Source organism: Camelus bactrianus, chromosome 23 (genome assembly GCF_048773025.1).
Source record: "Camelus bactrianus isolate YW-2024 breed Bactrian camel chromosome 23, ASM4877302v1, whole genome shotgun sequence".
Taxonomy (NCBI): domain Eukaryota; kingdom Metazoa; phylum Chordata; class Mammalia; order Artiodactyla; family Camelidae; genus Camelus; species Camelus bactrianus.
The window spans coordinates 20,564,237-20,592,014 of record NC_133561.1 but is presented as its reverse complement, the minus strand read 5'-3'; the positions used below and the strand labels follow the sequence as shown (position 1 = coordinate 20,592,014).

Here is a 27,778-nt window from a genome sequence, read left to right as displayed (position 1 = left end):
GAGGCATTTCAGCAACCTATGCATAGCGCTGTACTGAGAGCTATTAGAGTATCTTAAATATAAACAGATCAAGATATTATCTTCTTTTTTCCGAACTCTTTTTATTGATTCTATTACCATGTTGTTGGTAACCCTTGCCAAAGCTATTGGCAGGTTTGAATATATATTTTCAGTGTTTCTTAATGCCTTCTTTAGAAGACAACTGAAATAATTATATAGTCGTACCTAATATATATTGATGACTATGTGGTTACGATGTGCCAGGTACTATATCAAACACTTTATTTACATTACGTTATTTCAGTTTTGTTATAGCCACACAAGGCAGGTGTTGTTATGTCTGTTTTCAGAGAAATTAAGGTACACAGTAGTTAAGTAACCAGAATAACTGGTCTAATGTCACAAAGCTAGAAAATGGCAAAGCTAGAACTCAACACAGGACTCTCTGACTCCCCACATCCATCCACCTGGCGTTGAATTATATTGCCTTTCTGCCTAGATTGAGAATAACTTGTCAACATTGAACCAAACCATCTTTGTTTATCATGGGACTTGGATGGTAACCAACATGACTCCTAGCTTTTAGCCTAGTTTATGATCAAGCAGTTGAAGAAGCAAGCAGCCTATTTTTTTTTAATTTTTAAAAAATAACATCTTTTTTTAAAAAGCACTATTCTCATGTATTTTTATTTTATGTTATGTTATTGGGGGGTAATTAGGTTTATTTAATTACCTCTTTAGCGGAGGTACTGGGGAGTGAACCCAGGACCTGGTGCATGCTAAGCACACACTCTGCCACTTAAACTATACCCTCTTCCAAGCAGCTTATTTTTTAAAACAAAACCTAAAACCATTCAAAGAATATTTCATTTCCGTCTTTGTTTTCATCATTGTTCCTTTTTGAAGGGCTTTTCTCAAGAGTTCAAACATTATAATATTAAAATACACTATTTATTAGAAATATTGGCATGTGTACCCAATCAAAGATCTAGAAAATTTTTTTTTAAGAAGAAAATTTCTAAGCCATTTCTTGCCACATCTCCTCTCATCCCCATCAACTACCAATCCTTCCCCTCAATTAAGAAATCAAAGGTTTTCAGTGATCTTCAGGGATATTTAAGTATAAGATTTTAAAAATTTTGGTCAAATCCAAGTTTTTAAAAGCTGTCTGTAAAGAAACAAAGTGTCGATTAGACTAGCACTTCTTCCCAAGAATAATAGTATTTTGTATCACAAGTCAGTGGTCTGTAGTCTACATACTTTCTCCGATTTCTCCATTGGAAATCAGTATCACCCTCCATTACTCTGTAAGGCAACTTCATCTTCTGACATTCATTACCTTGTACTTCAACCTTCAGTAATGATGAATTGCCTAAAAGTCTCTGGCAGGCACCATGCTGTTTCATGCCTCTGTGACTTTTCTCATGATGTTCTTCTTGGCATGCTCTTCCCATCTAGCTTGTTCCTTTTCATTCTTCACAATATCACATCAGTGTTGAAGCTTCTCCAGAAAACTTCCCTTGAATCTCTTGAATCTCCAGCTGCTCTTAGTATCCCTCTTCTGTCCTGGCATAGCCCCCCCATGCGCACGTCTGGCCTGGCACTTGCCTTATTAAATTCGAAGTATCTGCTTAGGTGTTTCTCTTCTTCATTAATCTGTAGACTCCTTGAGGATAAGATTGGTCTTGCTCATTTTCACACCACCACCCCCAAGCACTTAGCACAATGCCTGAACCTAGAAGTTTCTATACAGATGTTTGCATTTAACTGAACTTCCCAAAGAATATGGAATAGAATCTCAGGATGCTACTTAGGATAAGTGCAGTTTACCACATTCTAACATGATTATGACACCACAGGATAGATCTGTGTTTGGGGACATGTCCTCTTATATAAGTACTACCATGTCCTTGGGCCCTTAGCAGGAGTTCAAAAATTACTTGTTGAATAAATTAATGTAAGTATTTTAGTTCCTGATGCCCATATAAATCACCCAGATCTTTGGGCTGCTTATTTCATTGAATGTTGAGAGAATGCCAAAGTTCGCAAACTGACAGTGGGTACACCACATTCAGTCTGTAGACATGGTTTGTTTGAAAAACTTTGACACGGTATTTAACAATGTTTCAGATGAAGAGCTGGATATCTGCATTATCTTTTTAAGAATCAAAAGTTTATTTTGTAATATGAATTTGCATTCACACATGACACTAATTGACTGGAACTGAGTAGTGGCTCGTTCCTTTGGATGGTTTGTCATGGCCCCTACCAGTCCTTTTTGAATCCTTAACAAGCAGGCTGCATATCAGTTCTATTTATCACCATGCACTGTTTTTCTTATTGAAGATAAATAATCTTCTGGAAAGGCAGTGGGTCAGGACGTGAACTCTGGAGCTAGATTGCCAGGGGTCAGATCCTAGCTGTGCCACTTGCTAGCCACTTTCTACCCCTGTGACTCTTAGCAACTACTCTTTGTGATTCAGTTTCCTTATCTATGAAATGGACGTAACAGTGAAACTTACCTCATAGGGTTGTTGCAATGATTAAATGAATTAATATATGTGGAGCACATAAAACAGTGTCTGGCACATAGTAAACACCATATGTATTTATTATTATTATTATTAGTCATGCCTTTATGAAATGTGGAAAATGAAAGACAATCTGAAAGACTTTTGTGTTTCAAGAGTATTTGTCTTCAGAGAAGTAAGAGTTAAATCCATTTGTTGAATATACTGACATCCAGCCCTCTTTGCTCATTTACTTTATTGCCTATACCTGTAGGAATTTGACTTTGTAACACTTGTTGTGGAATATGACCCTAATAGCCTGAAAATGGAAAATGATTCTTGATTTATATTTAGAACCATCTGCTTTTTTGATACCTTTCATCACAGATAATGATCAGTATTTCATTTGTAAAGCATGCATGTTGATTTAAAATTAAAGGTCGATTGCAATTACTGTCATATTTTATTTTAGGGAAACGTGCAGAATTCTTGGATTACTGCAGGTGAAGATTCTAGGGTGGATGAAGATGCCAAGAGATCATTTTCCCATGGCAATGTGGATATTATCAAAGCTGCATCTGCTGGTGAGGCTGCAAAATGGAAGCTAGAACTGGTGGGCATTTGAGTACTTTTCCCTTAGGCATCTACTTTTTTTTGTACTTCCAAAATTTTATATTAACATAAAATTTACTATTTTAACCATTTAAAAATTAACCATTTAACCATTTTAAGTGTCCATTTCATTTGCACTATGTACATTCACAATGCTGTGCAACCATTAACATTGTTCATTTCAAGAAATTTTCCATCATCCCAAACAAAAACTCTGTACCCTTTAAACAGTAGATCCCACTCCTCTCTCCCTCTAACCTTTGGTAACCTCTTCTATTTTCTGTCTTTATGAATTTGCCTATTCTAGGTACCTCACATAAGTGGAATCAAAACGGTATTTGTCCATTTATATCTGGCTTACTTCTTTTACCATAAAGTTTTCAACTCATCCATGCTGTAACATGTATCAAACACTTCTTTTTAAGGATAAATAATATTCCGTTGTACAAATATACCGCACTTTGTTTATCCATTCATTTGTTAATGGATTTGGGAGTTTTTCAACTTTTTGTCTATTGTGAATAAGGCTGCTATGAATGCTGATGGGCAAGTATCTGTTTGAGACCCTGCTTTCGAGGTTTTTGTGTATATACCCAGAAATGGAATTGTTGGATTGTTTGGTAATTCTTCATTCTTTTTTCTTTCTGCTTCTCAGGCTTAGTAGTTTCAATTGTCCTGTCCTCAAATTCTCTGACTCTTTCTTCTGCTGCCCAAGTCTGCTCTAAAGTTTCTTCAGTGAATTTTTCATTTCGGTTTTTGTTCTTTTCAGCTCTAAAATTTGTTTTGGTTCCTTTTTATAATTTGTTTTCCTGACTTCCTTTAGTTCTTTGCCCGTGTTTTCTTTTAGCCCTTTGAGCATATATAAGATAGTTGTTTTAGTTTTTGTCCAGTAAGTCTGATGTTTCATACGCATGGTTTCTGTTAATTTGTTCTGTTCCATTGAGTGAGCCATGCTTTCCTATTTCTTTGTATGCTTGGTGATTTTTGTTGCTGTTGAACATTCGGCATTCAACTGTCATACTGTGGTACTCTGGAAGTCAGATACCCCATTTTTCTAAGGTTTGCTGTCTTTTTTTTTTATTGTTAAAGGCTGTAGTAATCCTTTTGTTTTGAGAGTTTTCCAAACTATTTCTGTAAAAGCTATTCCCTGTCATGTGTGGTCATTGAAATCTCTGTTTCACTAGCTCATGTTCAACTAACATTTGACAGAGATTTCCTTGAATGAATCAAACAAACAACAAAAGTATCAAAATAGAACAACCAACTCTCCCAGTCTTCGCAGTCTGGCTCTGTTGCTGGGGCATTCCTTCACCATTCAGCTAGGCTTGCTCTAAGCCTAGAGATAAACCTGATGTGAAAGCCATGGGTCTTCTCAGGACTTTTCTGAGCATGTATCTTCCCTGGGCATGTCTGTAGCTTTCTAAATTCCTCATATATACCATATACACAGCTGCTTTTGAATGTCCTAATTTCCAAAAGGGTCTAAAGTAATTCTATTTTAAGATGAAATGATGCTTTTTAAATCCTTTGATCTATGTAAAAATAACACTGTAAAAGGAATGTCCAGAGGAAGATGGAGTGAGTCATAAATCAGCTCTCATTATCATCCACAGGTATTTTTATTATAGTTTTCTAAAGGCTCTTTCTGGCCCCAGTCTCCTTCATCTTTCTCATTCCCTACTCCAAGCTTTATTCTACTATTTAGGAAAGAATTTCCTTCTTTAAAAAAAAAAAAAACCTGAAAGACTACATTGTGTGGTTTTTTTCCATCTGAATAAGCTATGATAGCTACTTAATACCCATAAGGTAAAGACCAGTCCCCCAAGCCATCTGCAATTTGCCTCAGATTACCTTTCCAGACTCACTTCTCACTCTTCTGTCACTCTCACAAGTGTTGGCTATAAACATTCAGACCACTTGCTACTTGCTACTTCATAAACTTTTTACCCAATTCCATTTCTCTTTGAAGACTTGACTTTGGCTTATGCAGTCATCCCTACCTAAAATGTGTCCTTCTTATCCCCTACCTACTGAAATGTTCCCAGCCTGCCAAGCTTGGTTCAGATGCCCCTCCCTTTCTACCCTTCCTGATTACATGCTTCCGTTCCTCCTTTTCCCACATTAGAATTAATTTCCCTCTTCTGCATCTGTGTGCCTTATGTTCCAGATCTTTCTCACTTCTTTCAAGGATTTCACTCTTGCAGTTATCTTCTCTAGCTCCTGTATCTCCCCCCCCCCCACTAGGTTATGTTCAGCAAAATATGTTTTTCTAGCTCCCGTATTAAACACAAAATATATTCTCTTGATCCTACATTTCCTTGGAACTATCACCCAGTTATTGCTTCCACTTCATACCAAAATCTTTCCAAACAGTTGTCTATATTTATGTCTCTGTTCCTCACCTCCCATTCTCTCTTCACCATACTTCATTTGAGCTTCAACCTCCTATATGCCCCTAAACTTTTCTTTCCACGGTCCTTAATAACCTCAACGTATCAGTCCTTATCTTCCTGAACCTTGCAGCAGCATTCTGTAATATGTACATTAGTTTATCATGCCATCCTTTTGATTTTTCTAATGACACAATTTAACACAAATTTAGAAAACTATACAAAACAGAAGTGGACAACTTAATGACTTATCTCCAAATGAACAACCGTGTAATTATCACCTGTAAGATGTATAACATTACTATGTCCCAGAAGCCCTTCATTTTTCAGAAGGTCTTTTGTATATTATGGATATAGCCCTTTTGTTGGTTATATCTATTGAAGCATATTTTCCTACTCTGTGTCTGTCAATAATTTTCTTTTCTCTTTCTTTCTTTCTTGACTGAGATTTCTTAATTTTAATGTGGTCCAATTTATCAATGTTTTCCCTTTGTTTTTTAGTGTTTTTTGTGTCCTGTATAAAGAGTGTTTCCCTATCTCCATTGTCATAAAGATACTCTTCTACATTATCTTTCAGAAACTGTATAGTCTTGCTTTTTACATTTAGAACTATAGTGTACCTATAATTTATTTTTGTATCTGATGTCACATGTAGGGGGTTTCCTTTCCCATAGGGTTATTTATATATTCCAGCACCATTTGTTAAAAAGACAATCCTTTGCCTGCCACCTTATTGGCCAAATATGTATCATGCTTTCTCCAGACTGTGTCTTTTGCTCTGCTGGAAATTATCCTTCAAGTCTCAGCACCTCCTCCAAGGAAGCCTTCTCTACTTCTCTTCAACTGAATTATAACTTCCTGCCTCTCTGATTTCATCTTACCTCTGTGTTCTTCATTAGAGTAAACTATATGTAATTGACATTATTTATCTGTCTTTCTGCTCCTTAGAATATAAGCTCCTGGAGGTTAAAGGCATCTTCATCTTAGATACCCAATAAATATCTATTGAAATAAAGGATAATTGGATATCAGCAGAGGCTTGTAGATTGTGAATCAGTTTGGCCCATCGGCCAGTGATGTATAATTCCTCCAGCACATATTTTCTGTGTGTCAGCCATGCAGCCATCACTTGTGGGGATTCCAGTAAGATCTGATCCTTTTCCTCATGGACTTTACAGGTTGTAATTGTTTTTTCTCAGAGTCACACTTTCAAAGTAAGACCTGATGTATGCAATTTTGAAAAAAAAAATGTTGTCAGTAATCACCATTTTATGACTTAATAGTTCTTCGCAGGCATTCACTCAATAAAAATAGAATATTTGGGGTGGACTAGGGAAAGTGTTTCCAGAGAGGACACATTGATTTTCCTCTTGAGTAAAAATTAAAAAATGAATTTAATATTAATAATTAAAATTTGCTTATAAAAACACAGGACATGGAGAAAATGTACCTTTTTTCTTTTCTAAAGGAGAAGCTAAAACTTATTTATGAGGAAAAGAATGAAATCCTGGAATCTCAATTGAAGTTTTTGAGGTAAAGTATTATCATCTATTTGAAGTCATTGACAAAACCATAATGACCTTGAAAATATACTTGAATGTTTGCTGAAATGCCAGTTTTAGTCAATGTAGAAACTACTTAATGATGTTTTATATGCAATATGTGAAATTTCCTCAGATTAGTAAAGGATAAGGGGACATAAAATTGTAAAGTCCTTTTTCAAATCCATTTCAAATAACTGCAAAGTAAATTACAAATTTTATCCCTTCATCAATTGTAAAATATTTGTGTTTTCTCATAGAAAAAAGAATCAGTAGCTGCTATAGAAATTATACTTTTAAAATAGTAGAAATAAAGCACTCTTAATTTTCAGATTATAAGCAAGTATTCTTTTTTTCTCTGTAGATATTCTTCATCTAATTTTAAAATTGCCGTGATAATATAATAGTTTGAGTATTTCTATACATGATGAATTTTAGGGTACATGAGTTTTTATGTACTTTTTGATATGTTTTCAAAAATCCCAATAAAACCTATATATTATAGATTAACCATTAATGATTTACATATTATGAGTAGGAAAAAATACAGGAATTAATTTTTTTATTAAGTGTTAATTTAAAGAGTCATAATGAAATATTTTTAAGTGAAATAACCTTTAAATTATTTTTTATAATTTTATTTTAATAAGTTCTAATTTGAAATAAAATTTTAAATCTTCTAGGCTACATATTGTCTAGAGACATAACTAGAGTAATATTAAGAACCGAAACTCATGGCTTTTACTACACATGCTGTTGTTTATTTTAATATACTCTTATGTTTTTCATACCTCATCTTGATTAGTTTTAGGATTTCTCTAAAGATTTTTACGTTTTTGTGAAGAAACCTAACTTTTAAAAGATGGTTGGCAGAGGTGGGGGTATAGCTCAAGTGGTAGAGTGCCTGCTTAGCTAGCATGCACAAGGTCCTGGGTTCAATCCCTAGTACCTCCACTAAAAATAAATAAATAAACTTAATTATCTACCCTCCCCCCAAAAATATAAAAAATAAAATAAAATAAAATAAGAGATTGTCTAATTTTTGCTTTCTTGCTTTGTTATATTTTGATTTCTGTTGTGATTTGGTTCTTCACTTTCTAAAGCAGTAGATTTCCAGGTCATTATATTTATGGGAATGCGACTTATCTTATCTCGTTCAAAATTTAACTATGTCATGTTTAACTACATTAAAACATCACTAAGTACAGCGAGCCAAACTATGTTCCCTGCATCCTTCTGTTTCTTCATATTTTTAGTATAATTTAAGATTATTTAAAGAAGCATTTTTTTAAAGAAAGAAATAAAATCACTGCTCTTGGAAACTCTGGCTTTGTGTTACCTATTTCTTTTTAATTTTCTTTTTACCATTTCAAGTAACCAAATCTACTTGAGCGTTTTGAATTTGAACCTGACAGAAATAGTAATGGACACCCTTTGGCTTTGGAATGTATTCTGAAGTTCTTTGAAAGTCAGGCTTTTTCTACATGATACTTAAAAAGAAAACATTATGTTGAAGATACCATTTTGAGAGTAGGACAAAAACAGCTCCTTTTTTTTTTTTTCAACTTCAGACTGCCATTAGATTGGTTTTTTAACCCTTAGATTGCCTGTGGACTTTTCCACCTCCCCCAGGCTGCCTGCACGCCTCCCAGACCCCAAGGGTGGAGGTCATGTGTGACAGCCAGGTGCCTTGATTATTGGCTTTTCCTTTGTGACAGTGAGAAAGTTAGGATAGCGATAGATCCCTGAGCATAACAGAAACAACAGAGAGCAGTCTGAGGTGGAGATAAAGTGCCTGCCTTCAGCAGTCTAAGAATTTAAGAACAGCTTTTTTCCTTTTTAAGTTAAGAAGTTTTTTTTAAAATACTATGTGAAAGGAACGTCTATGCAAGGAAGCTCAGTTACCCAAGTTGACTTTACCAAAGCTTTTGGGGGAGGGGGAGGAAAATACAACCCATATACTAGTCATTTTATCCTTAACAAGTCAGTTTGGAGAAGAACCTCATGCAGGAGCTATCCCATTAAGACAAACACACACACACACACAAAGATTGCACACACAATTCCTTAACCCTTTCTTTATCAAGCTGCATATTTTCAGCTAATAGTTGCTACTTATGAAATCTTATGTCTGTCAAGTTCTATGTAACTTCTTTCCATATAGCACACTCTCTTTTGAAACAGTTCTTTGTAGGGCTGGGTGGTTAGATAATTTAAATTTTTTTTTCCGGAAGAAAAATGGACAGTCATAAATTCATGTCCTTTATGTGATCTTTTAAGGTGCTCTCTACAAATTTTAAAGGGTTAACACTTGAAGTAGGGTATTTCCCTCGATTCAAGGATATTCTGTTATATTGCCCCAACCCCTTTATTAAGAGAAACTATTTAGGATTTGTATTTGGGGTTTCATTTTTGTTTTGTGGAGACAGGATCCTGTGAAAAGAGAGCTGGTATCGAGGCAGAATAATCTGTTAAAATCTTACAGGTACTTGGGCTAATTACTTAATATTATCAAGTCTCGTTTTATTTAAAGTGTCAGGATAATCACACCTACATTTCAGGGTAAGAATTAATGCGGTATTGTACATAAAACATGGTAAATGATAATGGTAAATGATAGTAGTAATTGATGGTAAGTGATAGTACTAGTTATCATGATGATGATACATTTAAAAGTCGTGTACTTTTACCTGACCATTTGCTGAAACTCTTTTTCCTTTCTTGTTAGGAAAGATTTGGCTGAGTCTCAGAAAAATTGTGAAGATCTTAAAGAGCGACTTAAGCATAAAGAGTCTCTTCTTGCTGCTAATATTCCTAACCGTGTTGGTGGTCTTTGTTTGAAATGTGCTCAGCATGAAGCTGTTCTTTCCCAAACTCACAATAATGTTCACATGCACACCATTGAAAGGCTGACTAAGTAAGTATGCTTCTATATGTGGAGTCTTTGGCAACACGGAAAATCATGTCCTTAGAGGGGTACTGTGGTTTTTTTATCCCCAGGCTAAATCATGTGTGATTAATGTTAAGCTTCAAATAAAATAGATTTTAAAAGGTTCCTTCATTGTAGCTTTCTTAAAGACAGAATAGGTGGTTTCTATCAACTGTGTGTAACTGCGTCATTTTGGACAAATCATTTTATCTTTTCTGGTGTCAGCCTCATCTTGAAATGAGAGAACTGAAGTAGATAATTTTAGAGAACTGAAGTAGATAATTCTTTTCACTACTGTAATTGCAAATCCCTAGCAAAAAAAAAGAATGAAGTAGATCTTTATGTGCTAATGCAGGACTAAGCACCAAAATATGTTGTTGAAGGAAAAAAAAAATTAAAACAAGATGAGGAAGACATACCTGGTATGAAACTATTTGTATTCTTTTAGAGGTCCATTCACAATCTTACTGTGTATTTTTTTCTGGGTTCATATATATGCACAGAAAAAGATGTGAAAGAATGAACATGCAGTATTTCACAGTGATTACGATAGGAGAGGTAGAGGAAGGCATTGAAATTGAAAGTATGTGTCTCACAAGTCTCTAACTGTACTAGTAATTAATTTATTATAAGGAGAATGTAATGAAAAATGAATTTAAAAACGGAAAAAGCATATTCAGAGTCATGCAGATAAGGAGGATAGTCTAAGATAAACTAAGTAGTCTAGCAAAACCAATCAACAAATAAAAAACAAGGGTTTTTTCCCCCTATTATGTTGCATGTCATATTGTCCTTGTAGGTCATGAGAAGAATATTTTAAAAGGAAGCTACAATGTTTACATCGATTCCAAGGCTGGCCGTCATTTAGAAATTAGATCCTTGCTCAGTTATATAGTCCTTTGTCTCTATCCTAAATTTCAGCTCTTAGCCTCCTAAGATAAATGTCAGCCTTCTCAGTTCAGTTTTCTGCTTTGTCAGCATGTCCTTGTTCCACTTTAATAACAGTATACTGTGGAATGTCTCGGCTTTTATTGTCAATGAAAACTTTTGTCGATATGATTCCCATGGCCTAAGCTGGTGTTCAGTTGCTTTTAGCTTACTAATGCAGAATGCTGAATATTGAGTGCTATGCTGACTTTGAAGAGTGGCCAAAAGTTTTCAGGTTTGAATTTCTAGTCTTAAGCATAATTAGAAGCCTGAACCCTCACTAAGCTGTATCATAGTATTTCCTGCATGATTTTAATGTGGAATTTTGAAAATTTATATCCCAGATACGATATATCAAAAAAACTTCCTGGCCTCTACTCAAAATGTAGTATTGTGACACCAGCTTTAAGCTACTTTGTTGATCTCTCAGCATGTAATGTGTTGACTGTATGACACAAGAATGACTTGGGCACTTGAAAAGGAGGGGATCAGGCACAGCTTGGAGACCTGACTGCCAGTATGTTTGTGGAGTTTTGTTAGGAGACTTGGGACTTTGAGAGAGTATGTATACTTGTACGTATTTTAAAAGTTGATTTGAAGTCCTTATAGTGTTTCTCAGTGTCTTCCTTTCACTTAGGCCTCATTATGTCATGAAGAAGGTGAGAGCAACAGTTACCTCTCTTTCTTTCTTAATGACCAAAATACCTTCGAATGGTAATCCAGATGGAACTGACTTATATTAAATTCTTATCTGTAGCTCGTAATGCCTTGGAGGAACTTTAGTGTACTTTTCAGAAAGGGGAAATGATTACTACCGTACTATCCTGGGACTTCAGTCCAGTTTGTGATTTGAGGGTAGGTCTTTGGCAATTTTCTGTATAGCTGGCTTTGAAAGACTATGGTAGGAATTTCCCAGAAATGAGGAACAAGGAAATGCTGCAGTCAGCTTTCTAGACTTTCTTCTTAAAAACAGTGATAATACTAATGATGCTTACTTCTGAAAGCTTAAAGTTGTTGATAAGTGTGGAATAACTTAGGAATTAACTTAGGCACTCCATATTTCAAGGTGAAGCTCATGTATATACCAGATCAGTTCTCTGTCTTCCTTATTTTAAACATTTGCCAAGATTATTCAGGGACTTTCTCGGTCATTTTTGCTCTGATTGTCACACTAAGTTCCTTAAATACTGCTTGCTCGTTAGTTAGTTCGTCCTAGAACTGACACTCATTCTTCTTACTTCATCTTCTGCCTCAGCTGCTCTTTCTTATGGATCATGGCATGTTGCAGGAATGCTGTATTGCTTGCTTTCTTTGAAGAACACTTTGATCACACTCATCAAAACTTTCACATGGTGTTTTTAAACACTTAAAGAACTTTTGCTATGGAGGAAGGGAATTTGCAGAACTACCCTCTCACCCTTACGTTGATATATCGTGTGAATTTATACAGCTTCCCACTGTGAGAGGCTCACTCAGGCCTGGCTCTAGGGTGGCCCTGTGGACTGGGAACTCTGGAGCAGGACTGCATCTGACTGGGTAGTTACCCTAGGTGGCCAGAACTGACCTTTCTGAAAGATAGTGAGTAATAGTGTGGGGCTGAAAAAAATGGGAGTGAATTCAAGAAGATGACAACCAGATGAACATAGAAATGGGACAGGAAGCAAGGCCTTGTGCTGAGGATACGGCTAACATGCCCAGAGCTGTTTTTTCGAGTGCTTGCTATTTGGTAGATGGGCTGGCTGAGTTGAAACAAAAGAAACAAAACCCAAAAATGCAGCGACTGAGTGGACAGTCCTAAATTTTCAAAATCACTACCTGCACTTTAAGTATATGTGTAATTTAGGCATCTTTCCTGAGCTTCCCATATGGTCTGAGGGCCACCTTGAAGCATATGGTATATTTCTCTTATGGAAAATTGGAGTATGTCAGTTCAATGGCTGCACAGATTTTTAGTATATTCATTTTCTGGTCTCACTGTTAAATGACGACCTTAACAAAACATCAGTATTTGGGGGGTTATCTTTGGTAATTGTCTCTGATTCAATAGTTTGAAGTTGGTGACTTAATATTCTGAAAATTTTTTGATCCAGAGCAATTAGATTCTTTAGTTTCCAATACTAAATAGTCTATTGACTTTTAAAATTTAGACCATAACATTTTGGAGCTGGGAACGAGTTTTACTTCATCTCTTTGATGCCCTCCTGTAGCTGAGTCATTATTCATTCATTTGTTCTTTTGTCTTTTATTTCATTGAGTATCTACTGTGTGGCAGACTGCTCTTAGCAAGAGGATATGCTGAAAAGAGATTAAATATATTAAATGTAAGTCTCTTGTAAGAAGCAAATTTGTTAGATTTTGATCCTGCTATGGTCTGTCCATTAACATAAACTCTGATCTGTTTTGTTAATTCTTTTTATTTGAAGCTTCAGCTTTGGTGATGGCATGCTATTAGGAACAGATTAGAGTATCACTGAATAATAGCTTTGATTTTTCAGTAGGTCTTAGAACTTTCAGAAAGGGGACTGTATGATGCCCATGTTGGCTTGTTACCCTTAAAGAGTGAATTTTTATTTTCTACTAGAATCATAGGTTCTAGCTGGATTGCATATTCTCAATGAAGCTAGTCTCCTTTTATGTTAGAGCTGATTTTTGAAATGCAGATCCATATGAATTCAATTTTACTTGCATTCTACTTATTTTTTTCTTAACTAGAATAATTTGATGTTGCTTTGATTCTTCCACTTTTTCACCTAAGCATTGTTTGATTATATTTGATCAAAATGATCAACTTTTTTCTCATTTTCGTTAGAACAAAAAAATTAAATATTTTTCTCAATTGAAAACAAACAAATCAGGAAATTCTAAAATGAAGATCACCATGTTCCCATGAATTTTATGATACTTGTGGCAATTTATTCTTTGTTTTTTAACAAAAAGAGCTTTTATGAAACTGCTAGTAATTGTAACTTTGTTCAGCATTACATATTTCTTAAAATATGGCTGCTTTCCAAATACCACAAATAGTTTAAACTTTTTTTATCCTTAAGAGATTTTTTTAAATGTAGTCATTGGTTAATTGTGACAGCAGTTTAAACTCAGATTATAATCTTTTAAATTAGGACTCCTTAAAGTTTGCTCTTTATCAATAGTTCAGAACTGGGCGGTGAAAAGGAAACTGCAGCAGTTACTTCACTGAATTTGAAACCACAGTTTGAAATTTGGGCTCTTTAAGCATGGAATAGCATAATAGTCCAACTTACCTTTTTTTTTTTTTGGCTTTGTGTGTGTAGGAAGTTTCCAACCTTATTTTTGGGGGAGTCTACTGGGTCTTTTATATTCAGTGGATAAGTTCCAAATATCCTGAAACCTTTTATATGGAATTTATTTAACCCATGAGATTGGATCCTTGCTGTTTACATGCCACAGCATTTTGGCACTCAGTTCAGTTCTATCCCCAAGAAATAGCTTAGCTTAGGGTACTTCTGAGAATTGCTAAGGAGTGGGTGGAGCTAGGCGATGGTCAAACCTAGTGGAATAAGATTTTGTAAAATTATGAGCATTATATGTGGAACCAGGGCATTTGAGAGGTTCAGCAGTAGTATCCGTTGAAAGAAGAAATATGTGCATAAGTAGGTGAAAGGTTTTAACTCAAAGAGGAGGGTGAGAAAGAGGATTGTGAAGGAATATGAATAGGAAAGGACACATGTTTGTTCAAGTAGAGAGGAGAGTCTGCAGTGTAAACAGACCCCAGTAGTCCCTTCTTACCATGTTTACTTCTACTATGAGGTACACTCCCCACCTTCCCTACTTTATAACTTTTTTCTCCTTTTCAGCCCCCTACCCTTTGTATTTTTAAACTAATTTCCTCTTTTCCGGGCTTTCTTCTGCAGCCCTCAGTGTGCCAGTCTTCTCCACAATAGGTTATTATCCCACGCGGATGCAGTCCTGCCATGAATGCTCACGGCTTTTCTCGCTGTTCTGCCTGCCCCTGGCCAAGTGAGGACAGAGGGGCTTTCTCTGGGGGGTGCTTGGATATGTGCTGAGCCGGACTGCCCTGGCTCCTCTTCTAACACATATTAATGCTTTTTTTTCTTACCGACTTATGAATACATGATCATTTGATCATTTCTTGTTTTGAATGTTCTTTTTGTGCTGACAGAGAAAGAGATGACTTAATGTCTACGCTAGTTTCTGTAAGGAGCAGCTTGACGGATATGCAGCAAAGAGAAGCAAGTGCTTACGAGCAGGTGAAACAAGCTGTGCAAATGACTGAGGAAGCCAATTTTGAAAAAACCAAGGCAAGTCTAATATGATTAAAATAAAGGCACACCATAATGGCCTTTTTTTCTCTTCTGAGTATTTCTTTGGTTATTCTTCCGTAACCAAACTCTTTTTTTTCCAAACGCACAAAGTGAACACCAATCTGTTATTGTTGACTTTTCTAAATTAAACAGATTTGCTGTTTGGTGAATTCTTATTCCTCTGCAGATTCTCTTGCTGTATCACTATTGAGAAATGTGATATAGTACTCTGAGAGACTTGTGTGCTTAATCTTTTTATTTGCTGATCTTTAATGCTAAGTGAAACTGACACCTGGTCCCCCATTTGTGTATGTTCATATATGACTAAAGGCAGATGTTTTTCTTCTATACTGGGCGACTTTGAGAACATCCAAACAGCCACAGTAATAATGTATGTGTATTTAATAGCGTCTTTAGCTATGAGTCTGGATCCATTGTATGCCAAATCTAAAACACTTAATGATAATGACAGTGACAGCAATAGTTAACCCTTAGTAATCAGGCAGTGTTCTGAGCACTTTGAAAAATAAGAGGTGACTATTGATTCATTGCTGCGTTTGGGGGCCATACTTTAATCCATTAAAGGTGCCATGTGTTTCCCCTAGACACTGGCCACACGGCAAGTACTTAATAGACACATGTGGCTCGTGATTACTTTATTGGTCAATGCAGATAGAGAACGTTTCCATTGTCACAAAAAATTCTATTGGATAGCATTGGTCTAAGTCATATAGTATCACCATGTTATTTTATTCAAGTATTTTATTCAAATACCACTAATTTTATTAAATAAAATATTAATATTTTATTAAATATTTAATAAAATATTTATTTTACTATTTTATTAATGTATTGGGCTAATCAACTTTATATTAAGCTTCTTCTAGTCATTGCCTTATCCATTTGTCTATATCCAGTTCATCTTTAACTCTTCCTAGACTATTTGATCCTCATAATGCCCTTGTGCCTTTTGAAACTTACGTTCATTGTAACCAAATGCCTTAACATATTTTACTGTTTCCTCACTCTTATTTCTTCATTTGTACTGAACTCTAGCTGTCCCTTGATGATATCATGACCCTTAAATCCTCTGGTGAAGCCCTTTTGCCATTCATTTCATCTCATCTGACTATGATGGAGGAGTCAGCATTCGCTTCACCCCTTACTGCCATTTCCAGGCCTTTGTCTTGGTACCTACTCCTAACTCCTCTTTGAAACTGGGTTACCTCTTTTCTTTGAAATCATTTTTTTCTCTCCTCTGCCTAATTTTAATCAATATAAACTTTCAATCTAGAAGGCACTATTTAACACTTTTTTAAAAGAAAATCATCCATTTTATAACTTAGGTTTATATAATAGCTGTTAAGATCTTTGACACTTTTTAAGAGCTTTAGTCTCTGACTCCTCTCCCCCCTTGTCTATGTCCTTTAAGGCTGCTGCAACAAAAATACATTAGACAGGGGGGCGGGCTTAAACAGCAAACATTTATCTCTCTCAGTTCTGGAGGTTGAAAGTCCGAGATTAAGGCACTGGTAGATTCAGTGTTCGGTGAGAGCCCACCTTCTGGTCCAGAAACAGCCATCTTCTCACTGTGTCTTCACATGGCAGGTGGGGCAAGGGAGCTCTCTGGGGTCTCTGTTGTAAGAGCATGAATCCCATTCATGAGGGTTCCACCTTCATGACCAAACCCCTCCCACTGGGCTTACCATCTAATTCCATCACACTGGGGATTAGGTTTCAACATACGAATTTTGGAGAGACACATTCAGTCTATAGCACCAATTGTACAAGAAATGTTTCTTAAGTTAAGTTAAAATTAATTTTTGGCTTTAAATATTAGCATGAATTTTTGTAATTGGTGCTTTTAAAATTTAACTGTTAAGAACTAGAGAGGCTATTGTGTCTTATAAATCTTTTTTACTGATTTAGTAATAATGCAAGAATTCATTTCTAAGCAGTTTACAATATCTCTAAGGTATCTTAAAACATTAGAAATTTTGCTTTCTGAGAGTAAAAAGTGAAACAGCATGCATATTTTAATTTTAAAACGGACTACAACTGAGTTATGAAATGGTTGCTTTGTTCCTGTAGTTCTTTGACATTTGTTGCCATCTAGTGTTCTATTTTGTGTAATGCATGCTAAATAAGTAGAAGCAATTGTTTCATATTACATTATATCATATCATGTCATATATGGTCCTCGGGGGATTCGCTCTAGGACCAAAATCTGCAATTGGATGAAACCATAGATGAGGAACCTATCAGTAAAACCTGTGGAAAAGGAGGGCGGGCAGTATATACTTTTATAGTAGCAGTGAAAACACCTGAGAATTTTATAATAAAGTAAATCTATAACATGAGAAAATTATAATACCATGCAGAGATTTAGCTGTGGTTCTGCCTTGGATCAGATACCAATTCTGTCACTTTCTAGGTCTGTGATCTTTGATGTCTCAAAGCCTCAGTTTCTTATCAACGGAGTGATTAAAAACCACTTAAAATTTAGTGAGAGAGTTAAATTAATTAATCCATGTAAATCATTTAATGGAAAGAATATAAAAATATTTATGTAGTAGACCCAAGTCTTCTATATGAGGCCCATTGGAGGAGATATTTTTAGAAAGATTAAATAACTGTTCTAATTCTACATGCTACTAATCCTCAATATTTTCTTCATTGTGACCAGGCATATATATTAAAAAAATAAAAAAGTAAAAGCTATTTTATATAGAATCATTGGTTACACACCAAGAGCCATCGATACCCAGTTTTCAACCTAATATTTTTATTCAGTGTTCATTCCTGCTTTCATACTGACTCACCATCACTTCTCAGTGGTGGCTGCTCCAAACAGAGGGCCATCCACAAAACCAAGTCTTCAGCAACGGTTTTGTTTAAGTGATTTGCAGCTCCTCGATTGTGCTTTTTGTTTCTATCATCTTGGCATCAAACCTCTTATCCTGACAGGATCATCTACTGTTCCTTGTTCCTGAATTGATTGAATTTTGAATTGACCCTCTAGTTGTTCTTCATGTTAGCTTGATCTTCAGCAGTTCCTTCCGCCGTGTCTATACCTTATAATGTTGATTTCTGGGGTTTTGTTCAATGAAAAGCTTCTGATTGGATATATTATATTCAATAATCATTTTGTTCTTTTATGATATTCATTATATCAGTGAACATCTTAATAGGTTCATATAAAATAATTTCCACAATAGCAATTGTATTCTGAAGCACAAAAAAAATCTCTAATTCATAATATTTCAAGATCCAAGGGCTTAAATTATAGAAAACAAATATGCTTTTTCATTTCTTTTAAAATCTAATGTAAAATTTTATTTTCCAGACATTCTCAACTAGAACTGGACTTGGAACTAACTCCCTAGCAGAATCTTTTTTTCAGTCAATTGAATTTTATTCTCATATTTTATGCCCAGGAGTATAGAAAATTTCCAGAAGAGTTTGTAAGAAATTAGGATTTTAAAAAAATACGTAAGTTCAGGATTAAAAAAAGAAAAATTTTAGGATAAAGAAAAGAAAATTCACATTGCCTAGATGTTTATTGCCTGTACTTATTGTAGCTTTCACCAGAGGGAAGCATAGCAATGCATAAAACACGCAGTGCTCATTGGGATGACTTCCATCTCCATTAACAACAAATGTGACTATCAGGTTACAGCTGCACAGTACATAAGTCATGAGGCTGGAGTTTCCTTCTACCAATTCAAGGGAACATAGAGGTTGAAAGGGGTGGATATTGTAGATAAAAGCCACTTGATAAAACTAAGACACCATAGAATGACTCAGATTTTCTATGCCAGGCACCTTAATTTTACTGGGATTTTTTTTGAGATTTTGAAGTTAGTTTATTATTGGGTATTATACATAAATATATTAGGAATGTAGTCAAAAGGAAGTTAGAGAGATTTTACTTCTGGAAATTCAGAGTGGGAAATTTAGACTAAAAGTCGATTTTGGACTTTTAAATTTCCAGAAATGAAAGATGATATTTCTTACTTTATAAAACAAGGTAGTCAATGCTGTTTTGAGTTTTTCCTTATCTAAACTTGATTATTACCTAACTTTTACTTTAGTTATATGTGATTTAGTTCACCAACTTTTAGGAGAGTGAACTAAATCTTAATTATATTTCAGAAAGCTTGATTATTATATAATGTTAGGCAACAGATGCCTGTATGTAATGATAAATACATCTCGTCTTAAAATTTTGATCTGTTTGTCATTTAAAGTACAAATAATTTTTAACCACAACCAGATGAAAAATCAGCTAAATCAGATACTTATACATTTCATGTAGTATAAACATGATTTATAATTAAAAATACTAGAATATTTGGCTTTTCTGATCCGCTTTTTCAAAATTCGAGCTCTTTTGTGGCCCTCATCAAGGTTCATTACCTGATTTTCTTAGATGATTAGTTAATACAGCCTTAATTGTGAAAACTGAAATATGTGAATAAATGTAACATTTGAATACTTAGATCACTAGGTGGTGTTGAAAAACAAACATAAAAGTATTCTAATAGACTTCACAGTGAGTTGTAACTATTTTGAGTAAAATTAAAACTTAATTGTCTCATTTCCCCCTTATTTCTTCTAAATTGTAAGGTCCTATTTTACTCTGTCTTATTTTGACAGGCTTTAATACAGTGCGAACAGTTGAAGAATGAACTGGAAAGGCAGACAGAGCGACTTGAGAAAGAACTTGCATCTCAGCAAGAAAAAAGGGCTTTTGAGAAAGAGATGATGAAAAAAGAAATAACAAAAGAAAAAGAGGACAGGGCATCAGAGGTACTTAAGGTTCAATTTGTTATCCACATTGCAGAAGAAATATTTGTGGCGATGTAACTGATGATTTTATAGACTGCAATTCTTGAAAGATCTTCAAATTTTAAAATCTTTTAAATAATCAAGTTGCTTATACCTTAGAGTTCATAAAAATTTTCTATTCTTCAATGTATTTTTCAATAAAAGTTATATTTTCTGACCTTTCCAAGGAAACTAATCAATTAGATTTCATTATGTGAATTTACTTTCATCTGCCATTCCTGTTTGATTCCCTCTCTGTCAGAGGAGAGCAGATGCTCTGCAGATACTGAGATTTTAGCTCAACCTTGGCTAAATCAAGGAGAAATGACTCCTTCATTTCATCCCCCACTCCCAAATCAGACTTTCCGAAGACAAAACAAGTGACCAAGAAAAAGTGATTATATACTCTGTGCAAAATAGGTTCTAACAAATTGCATGATGAATAATGAGTATAAATGGAAGGGAGAAATTAGAGGCAAAAGGAACAGATTACATGAAATAGGCAGTGTTTGAAAAACAGTAACAAACTAGAATACAGAGTTTACTGAAACCTAGCTTTAAAGTTCCTACAATAGAGTAAAATCAAGCAAGATGTGGTCCATGAAGTAACCCAAATAATAGTTACCTGTTTTGTTTTTTCAAAGCAGGCTCACAGCTTATACCTTACATGCTGTCTTATTATATTCCACCATGTGATAATTAACTCATTCAGCAAATAGCTACTAACTGCTGTGTGCAAGGCAGTGTGCAAGCCTGAGGCCATATAAAGAGAAAAATCCCAAGTTCTGCCCAGTGAGTTTTAAGTCTTATGTGTACCTGAGGCATTTACAGTAAACTCCCTTGTTATCTTATCCTTGTTGCCTTATCCTTCTATAAAAAATTGTGCCTGTCAAAACCTAACTATAGATCAGTCTAACTACCTACCTTCTCTGACCTGGACTGGTGATCTCAGCTGGTGAAGAAAATCCTGCAGATGTCACCACCATGCACTTACGGTCTTCTATGTCCGTGGTTCTCTTGGTGCTCTCTAGCAGTCCTCCTGTGCATTGTCTCTCTTACTCATTCAGGATTCAGCAGATATTAATTGTAGGTCCTGGATATGTGGTAGTCACAGGACCAATGCAGTTCCCTCAGGAAGCTTACAGACTAGTGGGAGAGGTAGCCAGTAAACACATACTTCCACAAATGGGCTTTTGCCACTGTGATAAAGGCATGAAGGTGCAATATCGAGTACCATGAGGATGTATAACAGGCAGATGCGTCTTAGTCTAGCCGTCATGAGGGACTTTCCTGGGAAGGACATTTTGCAAGTGAGACTCAGAAGGGTTGAGTAGAAGTGGTCAGGTGAAGAGCTGAGGGGAAGTTTCAGACCGAGGAATACAAGACTCCCAAGGCTCTGAAGCTAGAAAGTATCATACTTTCTAGGAATTTAGAGAAGGCTCAGGTGACTGGAGCGTAAGGGACAGAGTAGTGGAAGATGAATTTGGAGAAGTATGCCTGGACCAAATCATGAATGGTCTTTAAATCCGTGTGAAGGATTTTTAAGTTTATCCAAAAAGTGATGGAAAGCCATTGAATGGCTTTCAGTTGGGCAGTGTCATGATACCATTTATAGCTAAGAAAAATCGTCTGTCAATAAATTTGAAGGAGAATCAGAATAAATGCCTGGAGATTAGGGGCGGTGGGTAATTACTGTAGTCCAGATGGGAAGTGATGGTGTCTTAGACCTGTTTTCCAAGGACTATTTCAGATCACTTTTATTCTCCTCAGATTCTCTACCATACCACCTTTCCCCCAACTGCCTAGAAGAATCTTCCTCTGGCCTCTCTGACTGATGTTTCAGAGTTCTTGATACCACCTCTTCCCATGGTCTCCCAATGATGAATTTTTGGGAGTCTTTACTATGAAATACAATGCATTTCTGAGTGTGAGTCTTTTTTTTTGCCCCAAGTAAGCCTTAGTTGACGTTTAATCTCAATGTCCTGCCCTAAATAAAGATGTGTGAACAGAGAGCGGAAAGTGATCCTAGCACTGAAGCAGGTTTTCTCTCAGGAAATGGCAGAAAGTAGCTTTGGAGTAAAAAGACTTAGCGTTGAATACAATTTGACCTTTCTGTGACCTTGAACAATTCATTTAACCACTCCAGATTTTCAGAGGAGTAAATAATGGAGTTGATCTACTCAAGGAAGTGATAGGTTTAAATAGGATAATGTTTTGAAAGGACCTAGTAGAATACCTGGCTGAGAGTAGACATTTAAAAAATTTTAGCTTGTGGCTATTGTTCTTAATCTAGAGAAATAGAGAAGTAGCCTTAGTGGGTAGATTTCTTGGACCTTTGTGTTAGTAAAAGCAGACCGATTTTGATATAAAGCCCAGCTTTATTTTTTAGTTAGTAGCTTGAATGAACTTGGGCGAATTACTTAATTTTCTGAATCTCATTTTTCCAACTGAAAATTAATCCATTTCTTCTCCAAGGGTTAAGGTTAAAAGAGAAAATGTATATCACACTGCCTAGCACAGGAAGTTAATCTAATAGGGAGTCTGAACAATTAATCACAACATGGTAAGTGCTCATAGTTAGTGCTGGAGCAGGCATCCTTGTTTTCCTAGTGGTGGGAATGCTCACTAGACCTGTAGATTTTCTTTCTTATTATTTTTCTTCCTTCCTCTCTTCTTACTCCTTTTAAGATATCATTTGTGTGGGAAGCTCTCAGAGAACAGATGCCTTCTACCTAGACAGATTTTGAATCATTCCCCCATGAACAGTACTTGCTGTGAGTTTGTCTGTTGGCATCAGTAATGGTCCTTCATTGCACTGAGCCACTAAGTTTGTTAGTTCAATCAGTCCTTCATCATCTATTCACTGGATGCCCCCTTTGGTTCATGACTTTTCTCAATTGGTTCCCTTGATAATAGTCCATTGCTAGAATCCTTAATTCTTGTACCTCCTGTATGGGAAGTACCACTTTATACCACATTCAGTACATTAGGGGTTGCTTTAGTGTAGAAATTTCTATCAAGCTCCCCCAACCTGGGTGTCCTTGTCTTTTGCTTGCCCCTGTCAAAGTTTAAAGGACTTACCTGATGTCAACACCCTGGACATCCAGTAGTGTTGCAGCTGTCTGTGTTACTTCTGTCTCTGCAACAGATGTGGATGGAGAAGCTCCTGCAGTGTAATGTTGACTTCCAGATGGTGGGCATGGGGAAAAAGAAGGTGTGACAACAGGAGGGGAGGCCTCTGGAAGTGGGTGACAGGAGGGAGCAGACAGGTAGTGGGCAGAGGAAAGAAGTGATGGGTGGCAGAAGGAGGGAATCATATGGAAGGAGTACAATTTGTTACATGCCATAGAAACTGACTCAGAATTTATAATTAGCAAAATAAATATCTGCACCTTTATTTAGGAAAAAAACCACACAATGTTAGTATGTTTACCATAAGGTATAGCTCCACATAAATAAGGAATATATAATTTTTAGTAGCTAGTGATTAAAGTTTGTTGCTGTTGTGTGGTTCCAGAAAAGCTATAATTATATACTCATAATGTGGATACTCATGAACTTGAATGTTTAAATTAATGGAAATTCAGTTAACATTTTTTATTTGTTACATTTAACTTCTTTTGACCTTTAATTTTTGGTTCAGATTATAATATACATAAGGATAGTTTATGGCTTGGTATTATTAAAAGTAATTTTATATGCAAATAGATTTGTAGCCAATCTTTTGATGATAAGAAGGACATGTAAACAACCATAAGTTAAATGTACAATTCTGCATAATTCCCAGAAAAGCTAATTAATACATCTACGGCCTAAATTAGAAAATACTACAAGGGCTCATTATTTTCATATTGTCAACTTTAGTTAGGTATAATTCAAAGGTAATCTTAATTTTTATTACAAAATTTTAGTTATTGATTTCAGTTGTAAAACTGAGGACTGTGAGTTCGCCTCTTCTCATGACAACAACAAAACCACAACTGACTGCTAAACAACCATCGGGGAAAAAAGACTGGAACCGAGCAAAAAAGATCTTCTTCACCTGGAAACATAAAGGGAACCAAGCAGGACGGTAGGAGGGGTGCACTCATGATATAATTGGGCCCCATAACCCCTGGGTGGGTGACCCACAAGCTGAAGAATAATTAAGTCACAGAGGCCGTCCCACAGGAGTGAGAGTTCTAAGTTCTACGTCAGGCTCCCCAGCCCAGGGTTCCAGCGTTGGAAGGAGGGGAGACCCTAGAACAACTGGTTTTGAAGGCCAGTGTGGCTTAACTCCAGGAGCCCCGCGGGACTGGGGGAAACAGAGATGTCGTTCTCTTGGGAAATGTACGTACAATCTCATGTGCACCAGGTCCAAGAGCAGAGGCAGTGATTTCTTAGGAACCTGGGCCAGACCTGCCTGCTGGTTTTGGGGGGTCTCCTGGGGACATAAAAGCTGGTGGCAGACATTCTAGGATTGTTCATCTACATGAGCTTTCCTAGAGGCTGACATCTTGATTGGATCCTTAGCACCAAGACCCAGCCCCACTCAACAGCCTATGGGCTTAAGGACTGGGAAGCCTCAAGCCAAACAATGTATTGGGTGGGAACACAGCCCCACCCATCAGCAGCCTTTCTAAAACACAAAGGCCTCTAGACACAGCCCTAACCACCAGAGGTCCAGGACCAAGCTCCATCTAGCAGGGGGCAGACACTAACTCCTCCTGCCAGGAAACCTGCATAAGCCTCTAGTCCATCCTCATCCACCAGGGGGCAGATATCAGAAATAAGAAAACAACAACCCCAAAGCCTATGGAAGGAATCCACAAACACAGGCCAGAATCTACACTGGGACTGGCTGGACCCTGGCCCTTAGGTAACAAGAGAGGAGTGTACTGCTGAGACACATAGGATGTCTCCCACAGATGGCCACTTCTCCAAGGTCGAGAAGTATAACTAAACTACCTAAAAATACAAATAGAAAGATAGACAATATGAGGTGGCAGAGGAATATCTTCCAGGCCAAGGCACAAGATAAAGTCCCAGAAGGAAAAATAAGTGAAAAGGAAATAGGCAATTTACCCAAGAAAGAGTTTAAAGTAATGATGGCGAAGATGTACAGAGAACTCAAGAGGAGTATAGATGTGTAGAGCAAAGTTTTTTAGCAAAGAATTGGAAAATATAAAAAATACCCAAACAGAGTTGAAGAATAAAATCACTGAAATGAGTAACACACTAGAAGGAATCAAGAATAGACTAAATGAGGCAGAAGAGTGGATCAATGAGCTAGAAGACAGATTAGTGGAAATCACTACTGCAGAACAGAAAAAAAAAAATAATGGAAAGAAATGAGGATAGTTTAAGAGAACTCTGGGACAACATGAAGTGCACCAATATTTGCATTATAGGAGTCCCAGAAAGAGGAGAGAGAGAAAGGACCTGAGAAAATTTTTGGAGAGAGATTAAGTGAAAACTTCCTCAACTTGGGAAAGGAAACAGTCACCTAAGTCCAGGAAGCGCAGAGAGTTCTACACAGGATCAATCCAAAGAGGAACACACCAAGTCACATGGTAATCAAATTGACAAAAATTAAAGATAAGGAGAAAATATTAAAATTAGCAAGAGAAAAGCAACAAATAACATAAAAGGAAACTCCTGTAAGGTTATCAGCTGATTTTTCAGCAGAAACTTTACAGGCCAGAAGGGAATGGCACTATATATTTAAAGTGATGAAAGGGAAAAACTTACAACTAAGAATACTCTATCCAGCAAGGCTCTCATTCAGATTTGATGGAGAAATCAAAAGCTAAAAGAATTCAGCACCACCAAACCAGCTTTACAACAAATGTTAAAAGAACTTCTCTAGTCATCAAATTATAAGAAAAGAGAACAAAAAGAAGAAAGTGAAAAAAAGACTTACAAAAGACTGCTTTAGCAATTTTGGGTCTTTTATGGTTCCATATAAATTTTAGAATTGTTCTAGTTCTGTGAAAAATGTCATGAGTATTTTAACATGGGTTGCATTGGATCTATTTATTGCTTTGGATAGTATGGCCATTTTGATAATGCTGATTCTTCTAATTCAAGACCACAAGATAACTTTCCATTTCTTTTTATCATCTTCAATTTCCTTCATCAGTGTTTTACAGTTTTCAGAGTATAGGTAATTTCCTTGGTTACATTTATTTCTAGGTATTTTGTTGTTTTTGATGTAATGGAAATGTTTATGCCAGTTATAAAATTCTGGTTTTAAAAGTTAAAAAAAATTTTTTAAAAAAAGTGAATGAAAGGCTGCAAATGGCAAAATATCCTTCTTTTTTATGAGTGAGTTGTATTCCATTACATATATATGCTACATCTTCTTTATTCATTCATCTACTGATGTGCACTTGGGATGCTTCTATATCTTAGCAACTATAAATAATTTTGCTGTTAATAGCAGGGTGTATATATCTTTGAATTAACATTTTTGTTTTTCTTGGATGTATTCCCAGGAGTGGAATTACTGGGCCATATGATGGTTTTATTTTTAGGTTTTTGAGAAACCTCCATATTGTTTTCCATAGTGGTTGCACCAACTTACATTCCCACCAACAGTGTGCAAGGATTCCCTTTGCTCCACATCCTTGCCAACATTTGTTATTTGTGTTCTTTTTGATGATGGACATTCTGCAGGTGAGATGATATCTCACTGTGATTTTGATTTGCATTTCCCTGGTATTAGTGATGTTGAGCAACTTCCCATGCTCCTGTTGGCCATCTGCATTTCCTCTTTTAGAAAAAATGGAGCTGCACAATTCTTCTGCCCATATTTTAAATGGGTTGGTTATTTGTTTGTTTGCTTTTTAACAGATGTACGATTAATTTAAAATATTGTATTAGCTTCTGGTGTACAGCATGGATGAACTTGGAGGGCATTATGCTAAGTGAAATAAGTCAGACAAAGAATGACAAATATTATGAGATATCACTTACATGTGGAATCTAAAAAAATACAACAAACTAGTGAATATAACAGAAAAGAAACAGACTCATAGATGTAGAGAAGGAACTAGTGGTTACTAGTGGGGAGAGGGTGGGGGGTGCAAGATGGAGGTGGAGAATTAAGAGTTACAAACTATCAGGTATAAAATAAGCTTCAAGGATGTACTATACAACATGTGGAATATAGCCAATATTTTATAATAACTATAATGGAGTATAACCTTTAAAACTTTGTGAATTACCATATTGAATACCTGTAACATATAATATTGTACATCAACTATACTTCAATTTAAAAAATATGATATTGTAAAATAAATACATAACATTTCTTAAAAAGGTTATTAGCACACAGGACAGCACACAATATGATCACCTTTTTATAAAATGCATATTATATTAAAATAAATGTATTTTTATATTTATATAAAAAAACTGAATTCACACCCATATTAGTATAAAATGGTAGGTTTCAAATATTATTATTTCACATTTGTTACCAGTTTTTGTTTTGCCTGATTAAAAACTGATAGATGTTGCTATATGTTTTGCTCTGGGGTGAGGTAGCACTTCTTAATCACTTTAAAACTGCTAATGTAAATGAGAAATTAAGGGCCTAGAAAAATCCGACTTACTGGAGCAGAGTATGATACAATTGCAAACGAAAAACTATAAAAGTTAAATCTAAGGTCTAGAAAGCATTTCTAACTCTGGGAAGAGAAACTAAGACCCTGATATCCCTAGAGTCTCCCAGAAAAGCCATTTATTCTAA

General features: G+C 35.8%; 1 protein-coding gene across 13 annotated transcripts in view; it reads left to right on the top strand.

Moving 5' to 3' along the window:
- The window catches only part of SDCCAG8 (SHH signaling and ciliogenesis regulator SDCCAG8), a 185,805-nt gene that overhangs the window by 17,609 nt on the left and 140,418 nt on the right, over positions 1-27,778 (top strand). For all 13 annotated transcript variants that reach the window (XM_074351768.1, XM_074351759.1, XM_045509440.2 and 10 more), the window contains exons 6-10: positions 2,983-3,123; positions 6,981-7,045; positions 9,782-9,970; positions 15,069-15,207; positions 19,870-20,022. In XM_074351768.1, coding sequence (XP_074207869.1) covers positions 2,983-3,123; positions 6,981-7,045; positions 9,782-9,970; positions 15,069-15,207; positions 19,870-20,022 — 687 coding nt within the window. The remainder of the gene's footprint in view (positions 1-2,982; positions 3,124-6,980; positions 7,046-9,781; positions 9,971-15,068; positions 15,208-19,869; positions 20,023-27,778) is intronic.